The sequence below is a fragment of the Falco biarmicus genome, chromosome 1 (genome assembly GCF_023638135.1).
Source record: "Falco biarmicus isolate bFalBia1 chromosome 1, bFalBia1.pri, whole genome shotgun sequence".
NCBI classification, from domain to species: Eukaryota; Metazoa; Chordata; class Aves; order Falconiformes; family Falconidae; genus Falco; species Falco biarmicus.
The window spans coordinates 7,330,479-7,348,922 of NC_079288.1; the positions used below are offsets into that span (position 1 = coordinate 7,330,479).

The 18,444-nt window shown below is 59.6% G+C and overlaps 1 protein-coding gene across 6 annotated transcripts; it reads left to right on the top strand.

Annotated features, from left to right (window-relative positions):
- Positions 1–470: 470 nt before the first annotated feature.
- On the top strand, positions 471–18,134 carry RAB37 (RAB37, member RAS oncogene family). 6 transcript variants are annotated; one of them, XM_056326792.1, is made up of 10 exons: positions 614–1,122; positions 6,954–7,064; positions 12,266–12,376; positions 14,381–14,422; positions 14,559–14,625; positions 14,711–14,763; positions 15,197–15,262; positions 16,058–16,114; positions 16,392–16,468; positions 16,582–18,134. In XM_056326792.1, exons 1-10 carry the CDS (start codon positions 1,063–1,065, stop codon positions 16,685–16,687), a joined length of 750 nt encoding a protein of 249 aa, XP_056182767.1. In that variant the 5' UTR covers positions 614–1,062; the 3' UTR covers positions 16,688–18,134. The 6 variants fall into 6 exon arrangements, 5 of the variants coding, with proteins under 5 accessions (XP_056182762.1, XP_056182767.1, XP_056182764.1 ...); XM_056326789.1 differs by lacking the exon at positions 12,266–12,376 and having other exon boundaries at positions 14,556–14,625; XM_056326790.1 differs by lacking the exon at positions 12,266–12,376 and having other exon boundaries at positions 623–1,122.
- The last annotated feature ends 310 nt before the right edge of the window (positions 18,135–18,444 follow it).

Sequence of the window (18,444 nt, forward strand, 5' to 3'; positions counted from 1 at the left end):
ATTGATTGTCACCTCCAGGTTTAGACACAAATTCCTCCTGTTTCTAAATACAGGTTTTTTTTCACTCCAAGCAGGCTCCTAACTGGGCTCTGTGAATGCAGTGGGTTTCCAAAGGGGAGCTGCCAGGGTAGCCAGGCTCAGGTTAGCGCCACTTAAAGAAGCTGAAGTGGCCTGGCTAGCACAAGCCACTGCTGCTCCCTGGGGTGACACACCGCTCGCCCTGGGGACCACACAGGTCTGTGTCAGTGTCACTGCCCGTGGATGCCCCAGGGCTGTATGGGTTGATGGCTGAGGGGGGTCAGCTGGGGGAGCCCTGGTGCGAGTATGGGGCTCCCCAAGGTGAAGCACCAGCGAGCCGGGCGTGGAGCACAGCTGGAGTAGAGCGTGGACCTGGCTTCGTGCTCTCTGCTCAGCAAGTGATGGGAGCTGGCAGCAAGAAGCCTCTCTGCGCAGGGCTGCCTTCCAACCCCGCCTGGCCGTACCGTGCACGCCTCTCACCCGGGAGGGAGGGCAGCGTCTCCCGGTGGCGAGGGCAGGGAGCCCCGGCTCTGCCCTTCTACCACGGCAAACGGAGGTGGGGCGTGGGGGCTAGAGAGGGACCAGCCGTTCTGTGGAAACTGCCGCGGCTCCTGCCTGCGTGGACCGGAGCTCCCACGGCCTCCCCGCCCCAGGGCGGGACTGGCCTCCCCCCGCCTGCCCCCCATTCCGGGCGGGGGAACCCTGCGAGGGGGCGAGCACGGCGGCGGCGACGAACCTGGCACCGCTCCGCTGTCCCGCGGGGAACTGGACCGGGCCAAGCTGAGCCGGGCGGTGCTGAATAGAACCCAAGCAGGCCGACCCCAGCCGTGCTGTGCTGAGCCGAGCCGCGCTGCGCAGCGCCGGACCGGGGCGGACGGGACTGGGGCGAACGGGACCGGACCGGGCAGGGCGGGGCGAACGGGACCGGGCCGGGCGGGGCTGGGCGCTGTCCGCGGTGCTGAGGGCGGCGCGGGCGCTGTCCGCGGTGCTGCAGGAGCGGCCCGGTCCCTCCCGGCGGCGGGAGCCGGCCCATGCTCCTCGGCCATGGAGGCCCGCGCCGCCGGCCCGGGGGGGGCTGGCTACAACGAGGCCCTGCTGCACAAGGTAGGGGGGGGGGGGGAACCGGGGAGGGGGCTGCGAAGCGCGCGGCGTGGTGGGGGGATGCCGGGGCGGTGTGACAGCAACCGCCGGTGCAGGGCGCCTGCTTGAACTTCCCCGACAAACTCTGTCCCTCCCCCCTTCTCGCTCCTCTTCCCCCGGTGGGGTCCATCCCCCGTCCCGCCCCCCCCTCCCCCCCAAATCCTGGCGAGGTGCGGGGGGGATGCGGCCGCAGCTCTTCCCCCACACACCGCGGCGGCCGGGGCTGGGCAACCCGCAGAGCTCAGCCCCGGCCTCCGCCACCCCCAGGTGGTGTTGGGGAGGGGGGCGGCGGGATCGGGCGTGTTTGGAAAGCAAAGCGGGCAGGAGCGCTGGAAAGGGGCCAGCCCCGCGGCACAGCCCGCAGCCGGCGTTCAGCTGCTCCCGCAGTCCTGTGCGTGCTCCGAGGTGTGTGTGGGGGAGCTGCACCCCGGGGCTCTGTTCACCAGAGACAGCCTAAGGAGCCGGCACTTCCCTGCAGTGAAACAGCGGTGTCCCAAGAGACGTCCATCCCTGCTCTCCTTGCTCTAAAATCCTTCTCTTCTGCGGGTCCCTGGAAGCATGTTTTGTAACTCCACCTTGCACGGAGGTACCAGGGTTGCTGCTTTCCCCACCAGACGTGCGTGGCTCAGGCTTGGCTGGAGCAGGGCTTTTGCTCTCTGCAGTCAGTCCCAGCCCTGCAACTCCAGGAGATGTGGAGGAGACGCTGATCTCTGCCAGATCCACCCAACATTCCTCCCTGCTGTCCTCACTGCTGCTTTGCTGCAATCCCCAGTGACTGTGCAGGGGCAAACACCCCCGGGGAGCAGGGGAAAAGCAGGGACAGGGCAGGGAAAAGGGCTGGGGCTGTGTGCCCTCTTCACAAATCCCAGTCTGTTCTATATCCTGTTCTACTCAGGGCAATGTGCCCAGCCCTTGATTAGCAGAAAAATATCAATTACTAGCAACTCTCATTTCTGTTGTACATTGAGTACGTAGGACATGCCTCCAGGGATGACTCAAGAAACTTTGATTCTTTGCAAGGCTTTAACTCTCTCTTTTCCAGCAACGAGCTGCTGCAGTTAAGGAACGACATTGGTGGAAATGAGTCTCTGGGCAGAAGAGCTGCCCAGGCAAATAACCATCCCAGTCCCCTGTTCCCTGCCATTTCCCTTGGTATTTTTGCTGCCGCTCCTGGCTGGCTTGCTTGTCGTGCAGAAACGAGCCTGCTCTTGCTCCAGGGATGTGAGGCAGCAAATATCTTGCTAGGTCTTGTTTCTGAGCAAGGAATCACATTTCAGATGTGCACACTGGAGGTAAAAGTTAAGTGATTTCTGGCTGGTGGCTAAACCTGGGCCTGGGGAGGAAACAGTCCAGGAGCAAATTGAAGTGGGAACAGCAGAGGTTTGTTCTGGGCTGTTCCAGAAAAGTTTTGCTTGGCACAAAAGGAGATGGATTCTGCTTTCAGGTGATTTGGAGCATTGCCAAATTTTTCTTCCTATTGTTGGATGCTTAGATCCATTTAGCTGGAACAAGTCTTAGGGGGAGGAGGGGAGGAGAGCGAGCCCCTGGACTGTGGTTGATCCAAGGTGTTAGCACGGGGTTTGCAAACAGGAATCCCCTGTGTGATATGAGCCAGCTACCTATCTACAGGGCTGAAGCAGAGCTTCTGCCAGGGCAAGGGCCCAGCGGGGCTCGTAGAGGGTCCCAGGCGCTGGCTCAAACCAGTGTAAGGGGCTTGGCCGTGGTTAAACAGCACCTGGACAGCGTGGGGACAGCCCTGAGGTGTCCCTGTGGCACAGGACAGCTCAAGGCAGCATCCAGCAACATCCAAGTTGCCTTAGAGCACTGCCTGGAGCAGAGAAGAAGCAGCACAGTTTTGTATATAAAGCAGGTAAAAATAAGTCACAATAACACATCCCTGCGAGACCATGAGAGCAGGGTGGCAAGGGGCCAAAAACAGCCACAGCTTCACTCTCAGACCTTTCCTTGTGCTGTGTGTCCTGGCTGAGCTCTGCAGACAGCTGTGCTGAGATGCACGTACACAATTGCCCCAATTTGTTGTGATAAATCCTGTTGACCTGGGAGCAAACCTTTGGGTTTGGGGCTTCAGCAGCTCTCTGAGAGCAACAGCAGAGCCCATGGAGGGCACCTCACCCCTCCCTGCAAACCCTAGGACTGTATTTTTACCCTGTTAGGCTCTTAGCAACTACATTTAGCTCAGGTCCAGCTGCCATGTGCTAAAGAGCAGAAATGAACTGGAACCTCAGCCCACACACACTATCCCAGATCTCCCGCTTGGCTGGCACTGGAAATGCAGCAATCACCTCCCTACGCTGCCTTGACAGCCATGCAAAACCTCTCCTCCCTAGGCATGTTAGACTGAAATATCTCCTTTACATGCTGGCTGCCAGCACAGGTAAGGGAGATCGGAGTGAGTTTGCCCTCACCACTCCATTGCTTTGCCTTGTCCCTGCAGCCCATGCTGAGCCAGCAGTGATTTTGAAGGGAGGTGATTTGTCTAGGTCTAAATTAGCCCCAAAACTACCAATCTGAGGTGTGGGGAAGGATATTTGTTCTTTTCCTAGGCAGAGCTGGCAGACAGGTCTGCCTGGGAGTGTGTTGCAAACTGTGCCTGTTTTTCCATGGGGGCTGTGGAGCAGGCGAGCTGTGGAGAGGTTGGTAAAATGAGGTTACCTCTGCCCACCCAATGGAAATAATTTCCTTTAGCTGGAAACAAAAATTAGTGTGGTTGTGCTGGAGCTCAAGAGTGGTGCTTTGGGACTCTCACCAAGTGGTTTTCCAGGTCTTGGGCAGGTTTCCCTCGGTCCCTTGGCCAGCCCATCTGTGCATGCACCCTGGCAAAGCACCATTCTGTCCTCACACCACCATGCAGAGAGGAGCTGCAGCACCAGAAGGAATCTTGCAACTTTTTACTGAAGTTTTACAGGTGCACACACACACACAGATACCCAAAACTGGATAAACTGTGACAGCTGGCTAGTCACACCCACTCCACAGTGCAGGGATTATGCTTCATTTATGTTTATTTGGTAGCCAGGAAGGCCACAGTGGTTTCCACAGAGCCCATGTGCTTTTCCTAAAGTCATTAGGAAAGTGTCTTGGCTGATTCAGGCCAGCTTTTACTATTATTATTATTAAGTCATGAAGCAATTCATGAGTTGTCTCTATTATAAATCCCAATTAAATTATTGATAGGGGAGTCTGCCTTTTATACATGTTCGCTGTAAATCCTGGGCTCTGGAGGATTTCTGGTGCTCACTCCAGCCAGTTCTCCTCCCTCTATAATTAATGCTGTTCTCTGCATTAACTGCTCCTGAAGACAGCACTGCAGGGTACAGCGTTGCATCTCCCAGCACACCAAAAAAATGCAGTGCTGGGCTGCAGGAACCCGATAGTAATGAACTCCTGGGGTATTTTCCTATGGGACTGCTCCAGGGCAGATCCTACTCTCTGCAATGGGAACGTGTCTGGACCACAGGGCAAAACCGAGGGCAGAGAAATTCCCTGCAGGGAAAGAGGTGATGGAGCTCCTCTGGCCCATGTACAAGGGCTTCACCCAGAGATTTCTGCCTCCCAATATCCCGTCCAGGTTCCCAGCCCATGAGGCTGCTTTGAATGTACGAGTGACCCAAAAGCAGCCTCATGTCTAGTTAGGGAGGGAGGAGGGAGAAATATCCAGCTGCGGATCTGGCCGCAGGTTGCTTGCCTGTCAGCACACAGGTCTGTGTCTGGCAGAGGTGCAGGGCTCCCTCCTGCCAACAGCTCCACTCAGCAGGTCAGGCTTTTCCCAGGAGGTGTTTGGGGTTTGGGATGTTTTTTTCTGAGGGAAAACGCTGATTCACCGAAGTAAGCACTTCACTGAAGCGTATTGGCATTAGCAGGCCACAGGCAGGTTGTGGTGCGGTAATTTATGCTAGGGAGGATGCTGGTCTCCTGCCAGTCCATGTTCCTGCTTTGTCTGTGGTCCTCAAGCTCCTTGGCTTTTGGTTTCATCCCACTCCTTCGGGGTCCATGGGGTGGTGGGAACCACAGTGCCAGGCACTGTGGCACACGCTTGGTGGCTGCATCCCCTGTGGCCTCCTGGAGCATGAAATCAGGCCTTGATCTTCCAGGGCTGTTCAGGCACTTGATTAAACACATTCCTCTATGCTCATCTGCCCTGCACTTCATAAGGGGGAGCGTGCAGTGCCTGAAGTGCTGCCAGCCTGGGCTTCACCCCAGGGCCCTTTGGTGCAGGGGAGGTGACGGAGGGACAGGACCATCCACGCATGGAGGCCCCCCTGGCTGTCAGGAAGATGCTGAAGCACCATCTCCCACTCAGCTGGTAGAGTGACCTTTGTGATGTCACCTGGGCTGGGGACAAAGGGCTGAGGTGCCCCAGGATGGAGCAGAGCTGCTGGAGCTGCATCAGACTAAACACAAATCAAGGAGGGGGAAACAACAGATGCAGCAAAGTGCAGCACAACTGAAGGCAGAGAGTGAAGAGGTTCAGCCTCATCAGCTTGCCAATGCAGCCCTGCAGCCTCAGAGGTGGCAGGGGACTGGTGACAGGGGGGACACTGCTCAGTGCTTGCCAGGGGTGCAGCTACAGGAACACCCATGTCCTGAAAGTCAGAGCCAAACCCAGTTCTTAGCAAGAAGATGGTTAGCAGAGTGTTTGTTTTAACTTCTGTGTCTACAAAAAGGTTGAAAGTGCCTCAGTTTCCTGAAAGGATGGGAATGTTTGTGCCGGTGGCTCTGAGAACAAAACCCATTTACCGGCAGAGAGGGGAGGGAGGGGTTTGTGTTTGCACTGTTGGTCTCCCTTAGGTCAGGGATTTGGAGGAACGCGGGCAGGAGCAGAAAGGAGGTTGGGCTCCTCAGGGACGCAGTTAGGTGGGTTGTGGGTACCAAGGCCATGGGCTGGCAGCCTGGGAGCTGCTCAGGAGGTGATGGCAGTGCCCCAGCTCTGATACCTGCACAGCTCCCTTGTCCATTCTGCTCTGGGACAAGCAAGCTTTGCTCCCTGTGGGAGAGCCCTGGGGCTCCCCATGGAGGGCTGGAGAGGCAGGAGGGCTCTGTGACTTCAAACCCAGTGCCCTGCCTGGCGGGGAGTGCTGCAGGTCCATGGCATTAATGCAGCATGAAGACAACCCAGTGCCCTGGAGAGGCTGTGTGGCTGTGGCAGCGGCTGCATGCAGCAGCGGCAGGAGATGCTCTTTTTACTAGATGGTTTTGGACCTAATCCAGCACTGCCAGAGTCCTCCCAAAGAGGTTTTCCACCAGGGCTGTGCGAGCCAAAGCTGATTCCCAAGCCAGAGCAAGGCTGTCTCTCCTGCTTGCTCTGCATGATGGGCTGCACTTTGCTTTCTCTTCCACCTCTCTGCATTTGGAGAGGGCACGGTGGGCTCATGCCTGAAGCTCAGCCTGGGACATATTTCATTTATTACAGAGATGGTCAGAGGGGTGGAGATTCCCTCTCAGGCAGGTGGCAGGACCAAAGGTGACAGCAAAGAACAGGGCACAGCAGGATGAGCCATCTGGCCATGGCACTGGCATCCAGCAGCCCATGGGGACAACCTGCTGCTGAGCAAGTCTGTGCAGGGGGGACTGCCATGGGGCCCACACAGGGCCCACGTCTCCACCATGATCTGGGGCTGGACTAGTCCCTCCCAATCATGCTGTGTTTGTTGCCGCATCCCCCCAAGCAACCTCTCCCCAAACACCCGGCTCCCAGCTGTACACCTGTGCCTGCAGGCTCTGGTATTGCATTGCCTGCTGTCATGCACCAATGCCTCTTTGCCTGGTTCTTGCAGACAATCCTGGTCGGAGACAGCGGTGTGGGGAAGACATCTCTGCTGGTCCAGTTTGACCAGGGCAAGTTCATTCCTGGCTCCTTCTCCGCCACTGTGGGCATTGGGTTTACGGTAAGAACTTAGTCCCTCTTCCCTGGGCTGTGCAACCTTGCTCACCCTTGGGGGAACAGTTTTATTTGGGTACTCATAATCTATGGTTCTATGAATCTGGTGGTGCTAAGCACAAAGAATTGAGAGAATTTGCTTCGGTGCTGCTGGATGAGGGGCCCGGTCTGGCTGCGTGCTTGCTGGCAAGCTGGGAGCAGGTGCACTTCAGGCTGCTGGGAGGGATGGAGGATGGATGAGGCCCCACGTCTCAAAACCCTTGGTGGGCCTGTGCCTGAGTGCAGCCTTTTGCATCACACCAGGAAAGCTGCCTTTGGAGTAGCCCTGCTCTCCCGGCAAGAAGCCAGCCTGTGTCCTGCCTCTGCAGCCTGGGGCCCTTGGGAAAAGTCAGGCAGCTGGCGGCAGCTCCTGGGAAGAGCACTCGGCCACCATCCAGTGCTATTTGTGGAGCTGCTGCAGGGCCAGCAAGCGGCTCTGATGTATGTGTCCCCTCTCCTGAAGGAGCCCGGGACAGAGACAGCACTTGAGACTTCACTGCACAGCCAGACTGGCATCCCTCCAGCATCCGCAGCAAGGCTGGGTCTCAGCAAGAGGCTGGTACCCATGGGATGGTTATTGCCCACGAGGAGCCTGTTACCTATGGGGATTTTCTCTCTAGTCCAGGCCAAGGAAGCAGGGAAACATGTGGTACCAGCACAGGGGATCTGAGGCCAAGCAGCCCAGGGGCTGGCAGCTGAGGGTGCCGCTGTGGGCAATGCCAGCAGGCAGAGGACGCTCAGCCATGCTGTCCACCTTTGCTGGCTCTGTTTCCCCTGCAGCAAAGGACAGCGTGGGGAGGTGATGCTCAGCCAGGCGTTTTTCCTGCCTAGGCAACTCTGTGAGCACCAGCACAGTTTGCCATACCCTTCCAGCCCCCCCCTGGCCCCAGCAAGCTGCAGGGCAACTCAGCCCTTTCCAGGAGCTCCAAGTGCTCCAGCCTTCAGTTGCAGCACTTTCCTGGCCAAAGAGCGTATATAAACTATAAATCCCCTGGCTGGGTCTGAGCACAGTTACAGGACTGGAAATACAGGTTCCCTTTCCCGAGGGGCAGAGTAAGGCTGGTCTGGAGCAGGAGCTGGCAGCCAGGGAAGGTGCGGAGGTGGGTGCCATCGCAGTGGGCATCTCTGCCATCAGACCTCCTGCAGCTGTGCGTGGCCTTCGCCTGGAGAGCGGTGAGGGGCACGGCTCTGCATGGGATCCCCACGCGCCTGAATCCCAGCGGCGTGAGTGGGGCTGGGGGTTTGCACTGAGATTAGTCCTGGCATGGGGGAGATGGGCTGGGGGGTCCCAGGAAAAATAGATCAGAGTGGGCTGAAGGTTCCTCTCCGTGGAGCAGTGCCTGTAAGCCTGAAGACCCTGGGTAGCTGTAGTGCATGGACTTGGGGATAGGGGTTCGTGGAGTGAGATTTTGGGTGACACAACATCCCTGGCTCTCTCCTGGGACTTCTCCTGCATTGCCGTGCTTGGGCTGTTTCCAAACGAAGCACACCATGATCTGGGCCCATGTATGTATGTATGTATGTATGTATGTATGTATGTATGTATGTATGTATGTATGTATGATTCTGGGGGCTTTAAGCAGCCAGGGAGAGCGGCAGCCCCAGCAACCATCCCGGCAGAGATGCAGTGCTGCTGAACGGGCTCATGGCAGCGTGGCTTCTGGCTACCAGCTGCTGCTCCTGGCTTCCTCCTGGCTTCACGGAACCTTGGTGGTAACCCAGGGCCCGGGGCCCAGCTCAGCAGCCATCGAGGCTGCAGCAGACAGGACAAACCTCCCACCCTTGGGTGGGCTGGTGGGGTGGGAGCAGGGGCTACTGTCCCGGAGTGGCAGGGGTGATTTGGTAGCACTGGGGTCTCCATCCTCACGCTCTGCGGAGGACTGGGGGGCTGTTCACTTGTGGGATGAACGGTTCTTCCTCTCCCCTCCATGTGCCCGAGGGACACGCTGGGGCTCTCCCTGCCCTCCGGTGCTGTCGGAGCCCGGCAAACCCAGGCACCCCGCGGTCCTCGGGGTGGGGGGCAGGTTTCCAGCGTTGAGCCTCCTCTTCCTCACTCCGTGGCCGGACTGGGCAGGGAGGCGGCCGGGGCACAGCCTCGGGGGTGGCATTGACCGGGGAGGAGGAGGAAGAGGAGGAGGAAGGCGGGCCGGGTGGGGCCGCCGAGGTTCCGCTCGATCGCACCATGAGCGGCCCCGGCGGGGCGGCGGGGACCGGGACCCCCCCGGCGGGGACCGGGGACGCCCCGGTGGGAAACGGGGACCCCCCGGTGGGAAACGGGGACCCCCCCGGCGCTGCCCCGGGACTACGAGCTGGCCGGCAAGGTGAGAGGCGGCGCGGGGTGCGGCGGGGGAAGCAAGGATGCAGCCCCCAAGCCCTGCCCGGGGTGGAGGTTGGAGCTCGCCCCCCGACCCAGCGGGGTCCCGGGGGGGTCCCGGGGACCAACCGCTTCCTCCGCTGCCGCGATCGCGCGCAGGAAGCGGCTGCGGGCCGGGGAAGGGGAAGGGGAAGGAGAAGGAGGCGGCGGCCCCAGCTAAGCGCCCCCCCAGCCCTGCCCGCCCCCGCCCCCGCCCCCGCCCCGGGGGGTCCCAGATCTAGCAGATGGGGATCCCTGCCCGGGAGGTGGAGACAGGGGTCCCTACCCGGGGGGCGGGTCTTTGCCCTGGGGGGCGGTGGGGTGCCCATCTGCAGGAACGGTGCTTTTGGGACTCGGCTTGGTGGGCAGCAGGACTCCTTTGGAGGGGCACGGGCGAGCTCTGCCCTCTGAAAGCCCGTCCTTCCCTCCTCCGGGCAAGGGGGGCCCTGCCAGCCCGAGCAGCGGCGCCCCCCATGCTACAGGGCGGGGGAAGCAGGACCCCATCCAGCCCATCGCGGCATCCCAAGGGCACAGGGGTGGGGGGGCCAGCATGTGTGCTCAGGAGGCGAGCCAGCCCCACACCCACCCTGCAGCCCCCCACACTGCCAGTGCCCCTGTGCCCAGCCAGCCCCACACCCACCCTGCAGCCCCCCACACTGCCAGTGCCCCTGTGCCCAGCCAGCCCCACACCCACCCTGCAGCCCCCCACACTGCCAGTGCCCCTGTGCCCAGCCAGCCCCACACCCACCCTGCAGCCCCCCACACTGCCAGTGCCCCTGTGCCCAGCCAGCCCCACACCCACCCTGCAGCCCCCCACACTGCCAGTGCCCCTGTGCCCAGCCAGCCCCACACCCACCCTGCAGCCCCCCACACTGCCAGTGCCCCTGTGCCCAGCCAGCCCCACACCCACCCTGCAGCCCCCCACACTGCCAGTGCCCCTGTGCCCAGCCAGCCCCACACCCACCCTGCAGCCCCCCACACTGCCAGTGCCCCTGTGCCCAGCCAGCCCCACACCCACCCTGCAGCCCCCCACACTGCCAGTGCCCCTGTGCCCAGCCAGCCCCACACCCACCCTGCAGCCCCCCACACTGCCAGTGCCCCTGTGCCCAGCCAGCCCCACACCCACCCTGCAGCCCCCCACACTGCCAGTGCCCCTGTGCCCAGCCAGCCCTACACCCACCACGCAGCCCCCCACACTGCCAGTGCCCCTGTGCCCAGCCAGCCCCACACCCACCCTGCAGCCCCCCACACTGCCAGTGCCCCTGTGCCCAGCCAGCCCTACACCCACCGCGCAGCCCCCCACACTGCCAGTGCCCCTGTGCCCAGCCAGCCCTACACCCACCACGCAGCCCCCCACACTGCCAGTGCCCCTGTGCCCAGCCAGCCCTACACCCACCGCGCAGCCCCCCACACTGCCAGTGCCCCTGTGCCCCTGCCAGGCATCAGGGTGGGAGCCCTCCTCCCAGAAAACCCCCCTCTTCCCCAGCCCAGCTCAAAGTCGCCCTGGGGAACCACCCTCCCCTTCCCAGCTGCACAGGGAAGGCACAGCACCGATGAACCTTTTATCCAAAAATTTTAATAAGCAGCCTCAGGCTGAGCCCAGCACAGAGGGTGCCAGCCCCCAGACCTCCCCCTGCCTCCCTGAGCTGGCTCCCAAAGCCATCCTGTGCGATGCTGCCTTCCCTAAACTGCTTTTATTCCTTTGCCTTTATCCTCTCTGCTCTGACTCCTTTCAGTGGAGGGCAATTTTTGTCTTGGAGGGAGGAAATAAGTTGCCAGCTTGATTCAAAGGGAGGTGGAGGCAGAATTCAGTGGTGTTCCCAGCTGCCCTCCAGCCTCAGCTGGGTTGGGGGTGTCCTGGGGAAGGATTTGACCAGCAAGGTGAATTGGCAGGAGGCAGAGCACTTCCAGCCCCCAGCTCTGGCTGGGCTGGCCCACAGAGCATCTGCCGTGCCACCCCTGCAGAGGGTGGCTGTGGCCCACTGCATTCGCCTGGCCCGGGGACAGTGGGAACATGTGGGTTTGCTTTGCAGGCTCCAGCAGCCCCACAGGGTGGGTTTGCAGGGGTGGACCTTCTCGCTGGAGTCCTGCTCGCTTGTTTCCATTTTTAGGCAGGGGATAGATGCAGTCAGCATCAGGTTAATGATTGCTGGGCCAAGCAGGAAGGGGAGCACAGCGCCAGGGTGTCTAGTAAAGCTGCGCTTGTGGAGACCAGCATCAGTCCTGGCTGCTGCCTGCCTGGGTCTGGTGGTGTCAGAGCGGCCGGGGAGCTCTGGCTGAGCCTGTTTGCTTAGCAGGAGGGGAAAAGGCACCGTGTTTGCTTTGGTGTCTGCAGCAGGCAGAGCCCTGGGCACTGATAGGATGAGAATCCCGGACACAGCGGGGTTTGCCCGAGCCATGCATCAGCCCTTGGGCTGAGTGCACCCAGCACCGGGGCAAAGCATGGGCCGAGGTGGCTCTGCATGTCTGGGAGCTGTGGTTGGTTCTCCAGGAGCCTCCTGGGCTGGGAGGCAGCCAGGGGCTGGCCAGGAGACTTCTCTTCTTGCTGTGGTACTCATCTTCGCACCAGCTCTCCTCTTCCGTTCTCCCCCTCTTTGGGGGCTGGGGGCTGCTCCATTGCCCTGGGGCATCGCCTAGCTGCACCCTCAGGGGTCCCATCCCACCCCCAGCTCTCACAGGGCTCCCTGGACCTGGCAGGATCATCACTGGGGAAAGAAACGGAGGGACACAAGGGACTGGGGGGGTGTTCTCAGCACCACCCAGGGACGCTGCCCCCTCCCCATCCTGCTGACACTCTCCCTGCGCCCATCTTGCAGGTGATGTTACTTGGAGACTCAGGCGTGGGGAAAACCTGCTTCCTACTCCAGTTCAAAGACGGGGCCTTTCTCTCCGGGACGTTCATAGCCACCGTGGGCATAGATTTCCGGGTGAGACCACCATGGTTGCCGGCCCCTCACCTCCCCCTACCCACACCTCAGCCAGGACAGGGTGCTGAGAAGGGGGAACGGGGGGTTTCCAGCCTCTGCACCCCAAATCTCCCAATCAGCAACAGGCGCTTGCTGAAACCGTTCTACCTCTCCCTGGGAGAGTGATAACAGATGGAAAAATCTGCTGGAAGCATCACCTCTTGCCTTTAAATCAGCAAACAGTCTTGGTTTAGCCCACTCCGGCCAGGTGCGTAGGTTGGAGGTATGTGGTGGGTGGCTGGCACACTGCACCGCCAGGCTGAGGCCAATGGCTGGCAGGCACAAATGCTGGTTGCTGTAATTTTTGTGCCTTGAAAGGGCTGAAATTGGCTGCTGTGGAGGTGTTAAGGTCACTGGATCCTGCTTAAACCTTCCTGCTGCTCTTTATTCACCAAATTTCAGCTGCGGGGTTTCTCTGGGGATGCACGGGTAGGCAGAGCTGTTTGCAGCACAGGGAAAAGGGGCATTTCTTCAGGCTGGAAGTCACGGGGGTGTCCCCGGACAGGGCTCTGCCACCGCTGCCGACACGTGCCAAGTGCGGTCAGCGCTTCCGCTGCCTCCACGGCTGCAGCTGCTTCAGTTTTCTGCTGCCTTTGCTGCTCTTGGCTTGCAGGGGGGAACTGGGGCGTTGGTGAGCAGAGTTTAGGGGCGAGGGCTGCAGGTTTGCTTTGGAAGGGTCTTGTGGCCTGTTCTTCCAACGAAGTGATGGAAGAAGGAAAATCTTCTGTGTCCCACAGCATGCCCAGGGGTGTTGCCAGCTTGTAGGTACCCTCTCTGCCTTGTATAAGCCTCCCCCTCCAGCAGCTCACGGCTTGCTGCTCGTAGGTAACTTCCAGAGTCTCCTAGGGTGTGTTTTCATTCTATTCAGCCTGTTTTCTTAAATTTTGTCATCTCCACATTGGCCGAATTTCCATTTCAAACAATTCCAGGCAACTAAATTATTTATAGGGGTCTTCTCTTTCCAGACTCATCCCTCCAAGTACAATTCTTTAAAAAGTCTTAAAATAGCACATCAGTAACTCCTGCTTTTCTTTCTTCTGGCCCCTGGAGAGAAGTTCCTGTGCTTCCAAGTTGGGTACAGCGATTGTTTAAACCCCAGTAATTGCCTTCTCTGCTCACTTGCAAATGCCTTTTCCCTTCCCTGGACCCAGCCTGGCTGCCTGCCTGCAAACCACCCTAACCCAGGAGATTTCTTCCTGCCGTGCTAGATAAAGCTATGTGCTACCTGCAACCTCCCAGCTCAGTCTTTGCAACCACATTTAAGGGCCAAACAAAGCTCTCATCAGCAAGGAAGCCTGAGTGTCACCAAGGCAGCCTGTGGCATCCAAAGGCTTCAGATTGCTGCAAACAGCTCAAATTTTAGTGCAGCCGTGGTTCCTTCAGCACGTGGAGTGGAGGAATCCTGGGAGAGGGGTCAGGGCTTTATGGTGGGCAAACATTATAAAAGCACAGCAAGATGTTATTGAGAAATGCATATTTGCTCGTAGTTCAGGCAAGACCTCCCCACTTCCCCAGCTCTGCTGAACTTCCCCTGGCCATGTGTCAGGGGCTGCTGCAAGCCCGGGGTCAGCATCCCTGCATTTTGCAGGCCAGCCTGCCTCGTTACCCAGCTCCTTAGGGAACTCAGGAGCTACTGGACAAGGGTGCTGGCTGGAAGAGATGAGTGAGGCACCAGATCCAAAGCAGGCTGGGATCTTGCTGTCCTGTCTCCATCAGGGCTTGATTCGGTTCTTTTTCACCCTGGCATGAGGGGATGCTGCTCCGGGATGTCCCTGTAGCCATCACGCAGCATCACAGCCCCCAGCAGGACCAGGGTTTGTAGCAATGAGGTTTCAATGTCCAGCCCCATGGGCAGCCTGGCCTCATCCCACCTGTCAGGGGAGAGCAGCTGAGGGGCCCGGGCACACCAGGGCTAGCTGGCACCCACCTTTGGGCTGATGGACATGCTCTCCTTCTCTTCTGCAGAACAAAGTGGTGGCGGTGGATGGTGTGAAGGTGAAACTGCAGGTGAGTTTTAGGAGGAAATGAGCAATTCCCAGCCAGATTGCTGGAACCCGGTGGTCCAGCTGGGCCAGGAGCCACAAGGCATCCCCAGCTGGGGGGGGTTCCCCTCCCCAAACTCACTGGGGCTGCTTCCCAGCAGATATGGGACACGGCAGGACAGGAGCGTTTCCGCAGTGTCACCCACGCCTACTACAGGGATGCCCAAGGTGGGTTTGGGTTCCAGCAGGGATGGGGGAGACTGGCTGGAGCACATCCCTGCAGGGGACAATGCCTCTGCCTCTTCCCTTCCAGCCCTGCTGCTGCTTTACGACATCACCAGCAAGATGTCCTTCGACAACATCCGCGTGAGTCCCCTCTGTGGATCAGGAGTGTGTTTCTCCCCAGGGATCTGGGTCATGCGTGCCCTGCTTGGCTTGGTGGGTGGTTGGGACAGTTTGAAGCCTGTTTTACACATAAGTGCTGGATGTTTCGTCCAGACCCGGCCAGCTGGGAGCTTGTCCCTGGGGCGCCAGGCTGGGTGCTGCATGGCTGGGTGAGTTTTGTTTAGGGACATGGTAAATGGCTGGAGGGAGAACACGCGGTTTGGGATGGACATGAACTACATGCAGGCTTGGGCTGCAGCCAGGAGACGGGGCGTTTTCAGGACTGTTTGGCGGCTGTGATGCTGGAATGGTTCCCATCCCCAAAAAAAGTTGTTTTTCCAGTCCTTGTGGTGGGGGCTGTGAGGGCTGAGAGGGGAGGGATGGGGGTACTGCTCACCCTGATGATGCCCTGCAGGCCTGGCTGACGGAGATCCACGAGTACGCCCAGAAGGATGTGGTCATCATGCTGCTGGGCAATAAGGTGTGTACAAGGTCCCCCTTCACCCCATGCCATGCCGTGCCGTGCTGTGCTGTGCCGTGCTGGCCCTGTAGCTGTGGAGGGATGGGGCTCGGTGGGTGCTCTGCCTGCTGGCTGGGTGCACCCTGCCTGCACCCTCTGCCAGGCTCTGCTGCTTTCTGAGCTCAGTTAGACCCTGAGGTGACACCAGACGTTTGGGGGATCGGGGCGGCGCGGGGGGGGGGGGGGGGGGGGGGGCGGGCAGTGTCCCCGGCAGCCAGTGGGGGGCAGCACAAGGCTGAGGCTCTCGGTATGGGATGCTCCCGGTGCGGGAAGCTGCTGGGTATGGGATGCCCACCCACGTCCTAGATATACGGCCAGATCCCAGGTAGCCCCAAGTTTCAGGTGCCCAACCAGGTCCTAGGTTCTCTTCAAGGGTCCCAGACGCTGCCGGCTGCCCAGTGCCTGACTGGGTGCCGGATTTTCCCCTGGGACTGGATGTGTCCTGGATGATGCTGGGTACTTGACACCCAACAGGGTATGAGAAGCCTCCCTGAATCCTGCATGGCTCCAGGTACTTGATGCTGCCTCAGATCCCCAGTGTCCCCAGGTCCTGGATGCCCTTCTCACATCCCTGATGCCCTCTGGTCCCAGATGCTCAACAGGTCCTGGATTCTCTTCTGGGCACTAGATGTTCCCAGGTCCCTGATGCCCCCAGTTCCTGGCAGCCCCCTGCCCACCCCACGATGCTTGCTTGCCAGATGCCCCCAGGGTGCCAGCTGGCCCTGGTATGTGGTGATACTTTGCTTCTCTTGGCAGGCTGATGTGAGCAGCGAGAGGGCTGTGAGGACAGAGGATGGAGCATCGCTGGCCAGGGTGAGCTGTGCTGTGGTCTAACGCAACTGCAGCCCCCCCCTGAAAACTGTACCTCACTCAGGGTCCCCATGCAGCTGTGCCAGCCCCTCTGATGGGTGCCCAGACCTGCCTGGCTCTAGCACGGGCAGCGTGGCAGCCACTTGCACACAAAACCTAGGGCAAGGCAGGGAGGGGAGGGCACCTTGTCCCCAAACCTCAGCCAGGTGACAGGGATGATTTGGAGGGGCAGGAGGGAATTTCAGGGCTGGCTGCTGATGGGGCCATGCTGCCTTTGCAGGAGTACGGGGTGCCTTTCATGGAGACAAGTGCCAAGACAGGCATGAACGTGGAGCTGGCCTTCCTGGCCATTGCCAAGTGAGTACCTGGGGCCAGGGGACCTGGCAAGGGAGGTGTCCCCTGCAGCCCCACTGCCTCCTGCACCAGCACTCGAGGGGGCAGGTGGAGGTAACATGGCCCCACCACCCCAGGGAGCTGAAGCAGCGCGCGATGCAGCCACCAGACGAGCCCCGCTTCCAGATCCATGACTACATCGAGTCACAGAAGAAGAAATCCGGCTGCTGTGCCTTTGCCTGAGAGTGACCAGGAGGAGCTGGCAGCCCTGGGGGTGCAGGCAGGCAGGAGGCAGAGCAGGGGCCCAATCCTACCCTCAAGCACCTGAGGGAATCAGGTTCTGACAAGCCAAGCATGGATGGGACAATATGACAGAGCAGAGAGTGCACAAGGAGAGCCATCGTTCCAGCACCAAGGACCAGGGGCCAGATCCTGCTGCTCTGTGGGGCAATGCCTAGAGCTTACTGTGTGCCACTGGGACAACAACTGCAGTGTGATGACTGCCAGCCTGGCCAGTAAGCCACAGTGCTGCCCCCATCACCCAAGCAGGATGCAGGATACAGCCCCACACCTGGCTGAGAGCCCCTTGGAGCCACTGCAGGGGCTGTGTGTGCACCATGGATGAGTACCTGTGCAGCCCCTGGCCGTCCCCTCCCCTGCAGCCATCCCTGCTCCCAGCGCTGCTCCCATCTGGCTGGAAGGGTCTGATCCAGCCCCTGTGTCCCTGGTGCTGCTGGGCTATTGCTTCCCTCCAGGGAGCCTTGGCTCTGCCCCCCAGGCTGCCCCACACCTGGGTGCAGCCAATGCCCACACTTGGCTGAGGCTCCTCACTGCTGCAGTTGCTGCCGTCGGCTTTTATCCTCCTGCTGCCACGAGGGCAGTGATACCCTGGTTGTGTCCCGGTTCTGCCGAAGGAAGGGCTGGGATGGGGAAGCATCTAGCCAAGCCTGTTGCCTGCCCACACAGCTGGCATGAGAAATAAAACTATCCTGGGAGCACCCAAGCGACACTTGGGGCACTTCTAGTACACATGGCAATCTGGAAAAACATTTATTTCCCCCCTTCTTGTTGCCACAGGAATTAGAGACTTTAAAAAAAAAATAAATAAAAAAAAGAGAAAATCCTTTTTCTTTTCAATCCCTCCAGACAAAACCATCTCTGGCCTCACGCAGGCTGGAGCTGGTGGGGTGGAGGTGTCTGCAGTGGCCTGGGGCTGCTGTTGCCTGCCGGCTCCCAGGGCAGGCTGGGTTTCTCTGCCGTCGCTGCACATGTAATACAACTGTTTCTTCCTGCTGCTGGCAAATAGCAGCTGAAACCCACTCTCTGGAAAGCAGATGCCTGAGATGCTTCAGCCAGCAAACGCTGCTACATTGGGCACTGGCGGGGTGCAAGCCTTGTGCATTGCTGCACATCCCCAGTGCTCAGCCTGACCCTGCCAGCACACTGCCGGCACTATCTGGAGCAGTGACGGTGAATATTTGGTTGTGTAGCTGAAGAGCTGATGTGAAGGGGAGCTGTGAAGGGGATGGCACTGCTGCATGTAGGAACTGGGGACAGTCCGGCACATCCATCCCTCCTAGCACCTTCCCTGGCTGCCTTCACCTCCCACCTGCCTTGGTGCTGCCTTCACCTCTGCTCTGCTCCCAGGTCTCTCTTTGCAAGTTTATAGATTAAAGCTGTGTATTTTCAAGGCTTTTCATCTGCCTGGTTTTTTTATTATTTTATTATTATTGCGTGAGAAATCCCTGCCCCGGGTCTGCAACGTGGGAGGCTGCTGCATCCAGGCTCTGCAGAGCAGTGGGGCCAAGGGGGCCCTGGGAGCAGCCATAGGGAGGGGGAAGCACCCGCAAGCCCCTTCCTCCCCGTTGAGGCTTTCCTTGCACATTTCAGACAGTCCAAAGGTGAGAGGGGAAGAGTAAACATGGCCTGTTAAATTAAAACCAACCTCCTCCCCTGCTGTTCTCATGGTGCGGAGTCCAGCATTCCCCAAATAACTCTGT

Coding starts and splice junctions, on each gene's coding strand:
- RAB37 (XM_056326787.1), top strand. CDS start 8,471: ATGGACTTGGGGATAGGGGTTCGTGGAGTGAGATTTTGGGTGACACAA. Junction 9,418..14,380: donor ACTACGAGCTGGCCGGCAAG/GTGAGAGGCGGC, acceptor TCTCTTCTGCAG/AACAAAGTGGTGGCGGTGGA.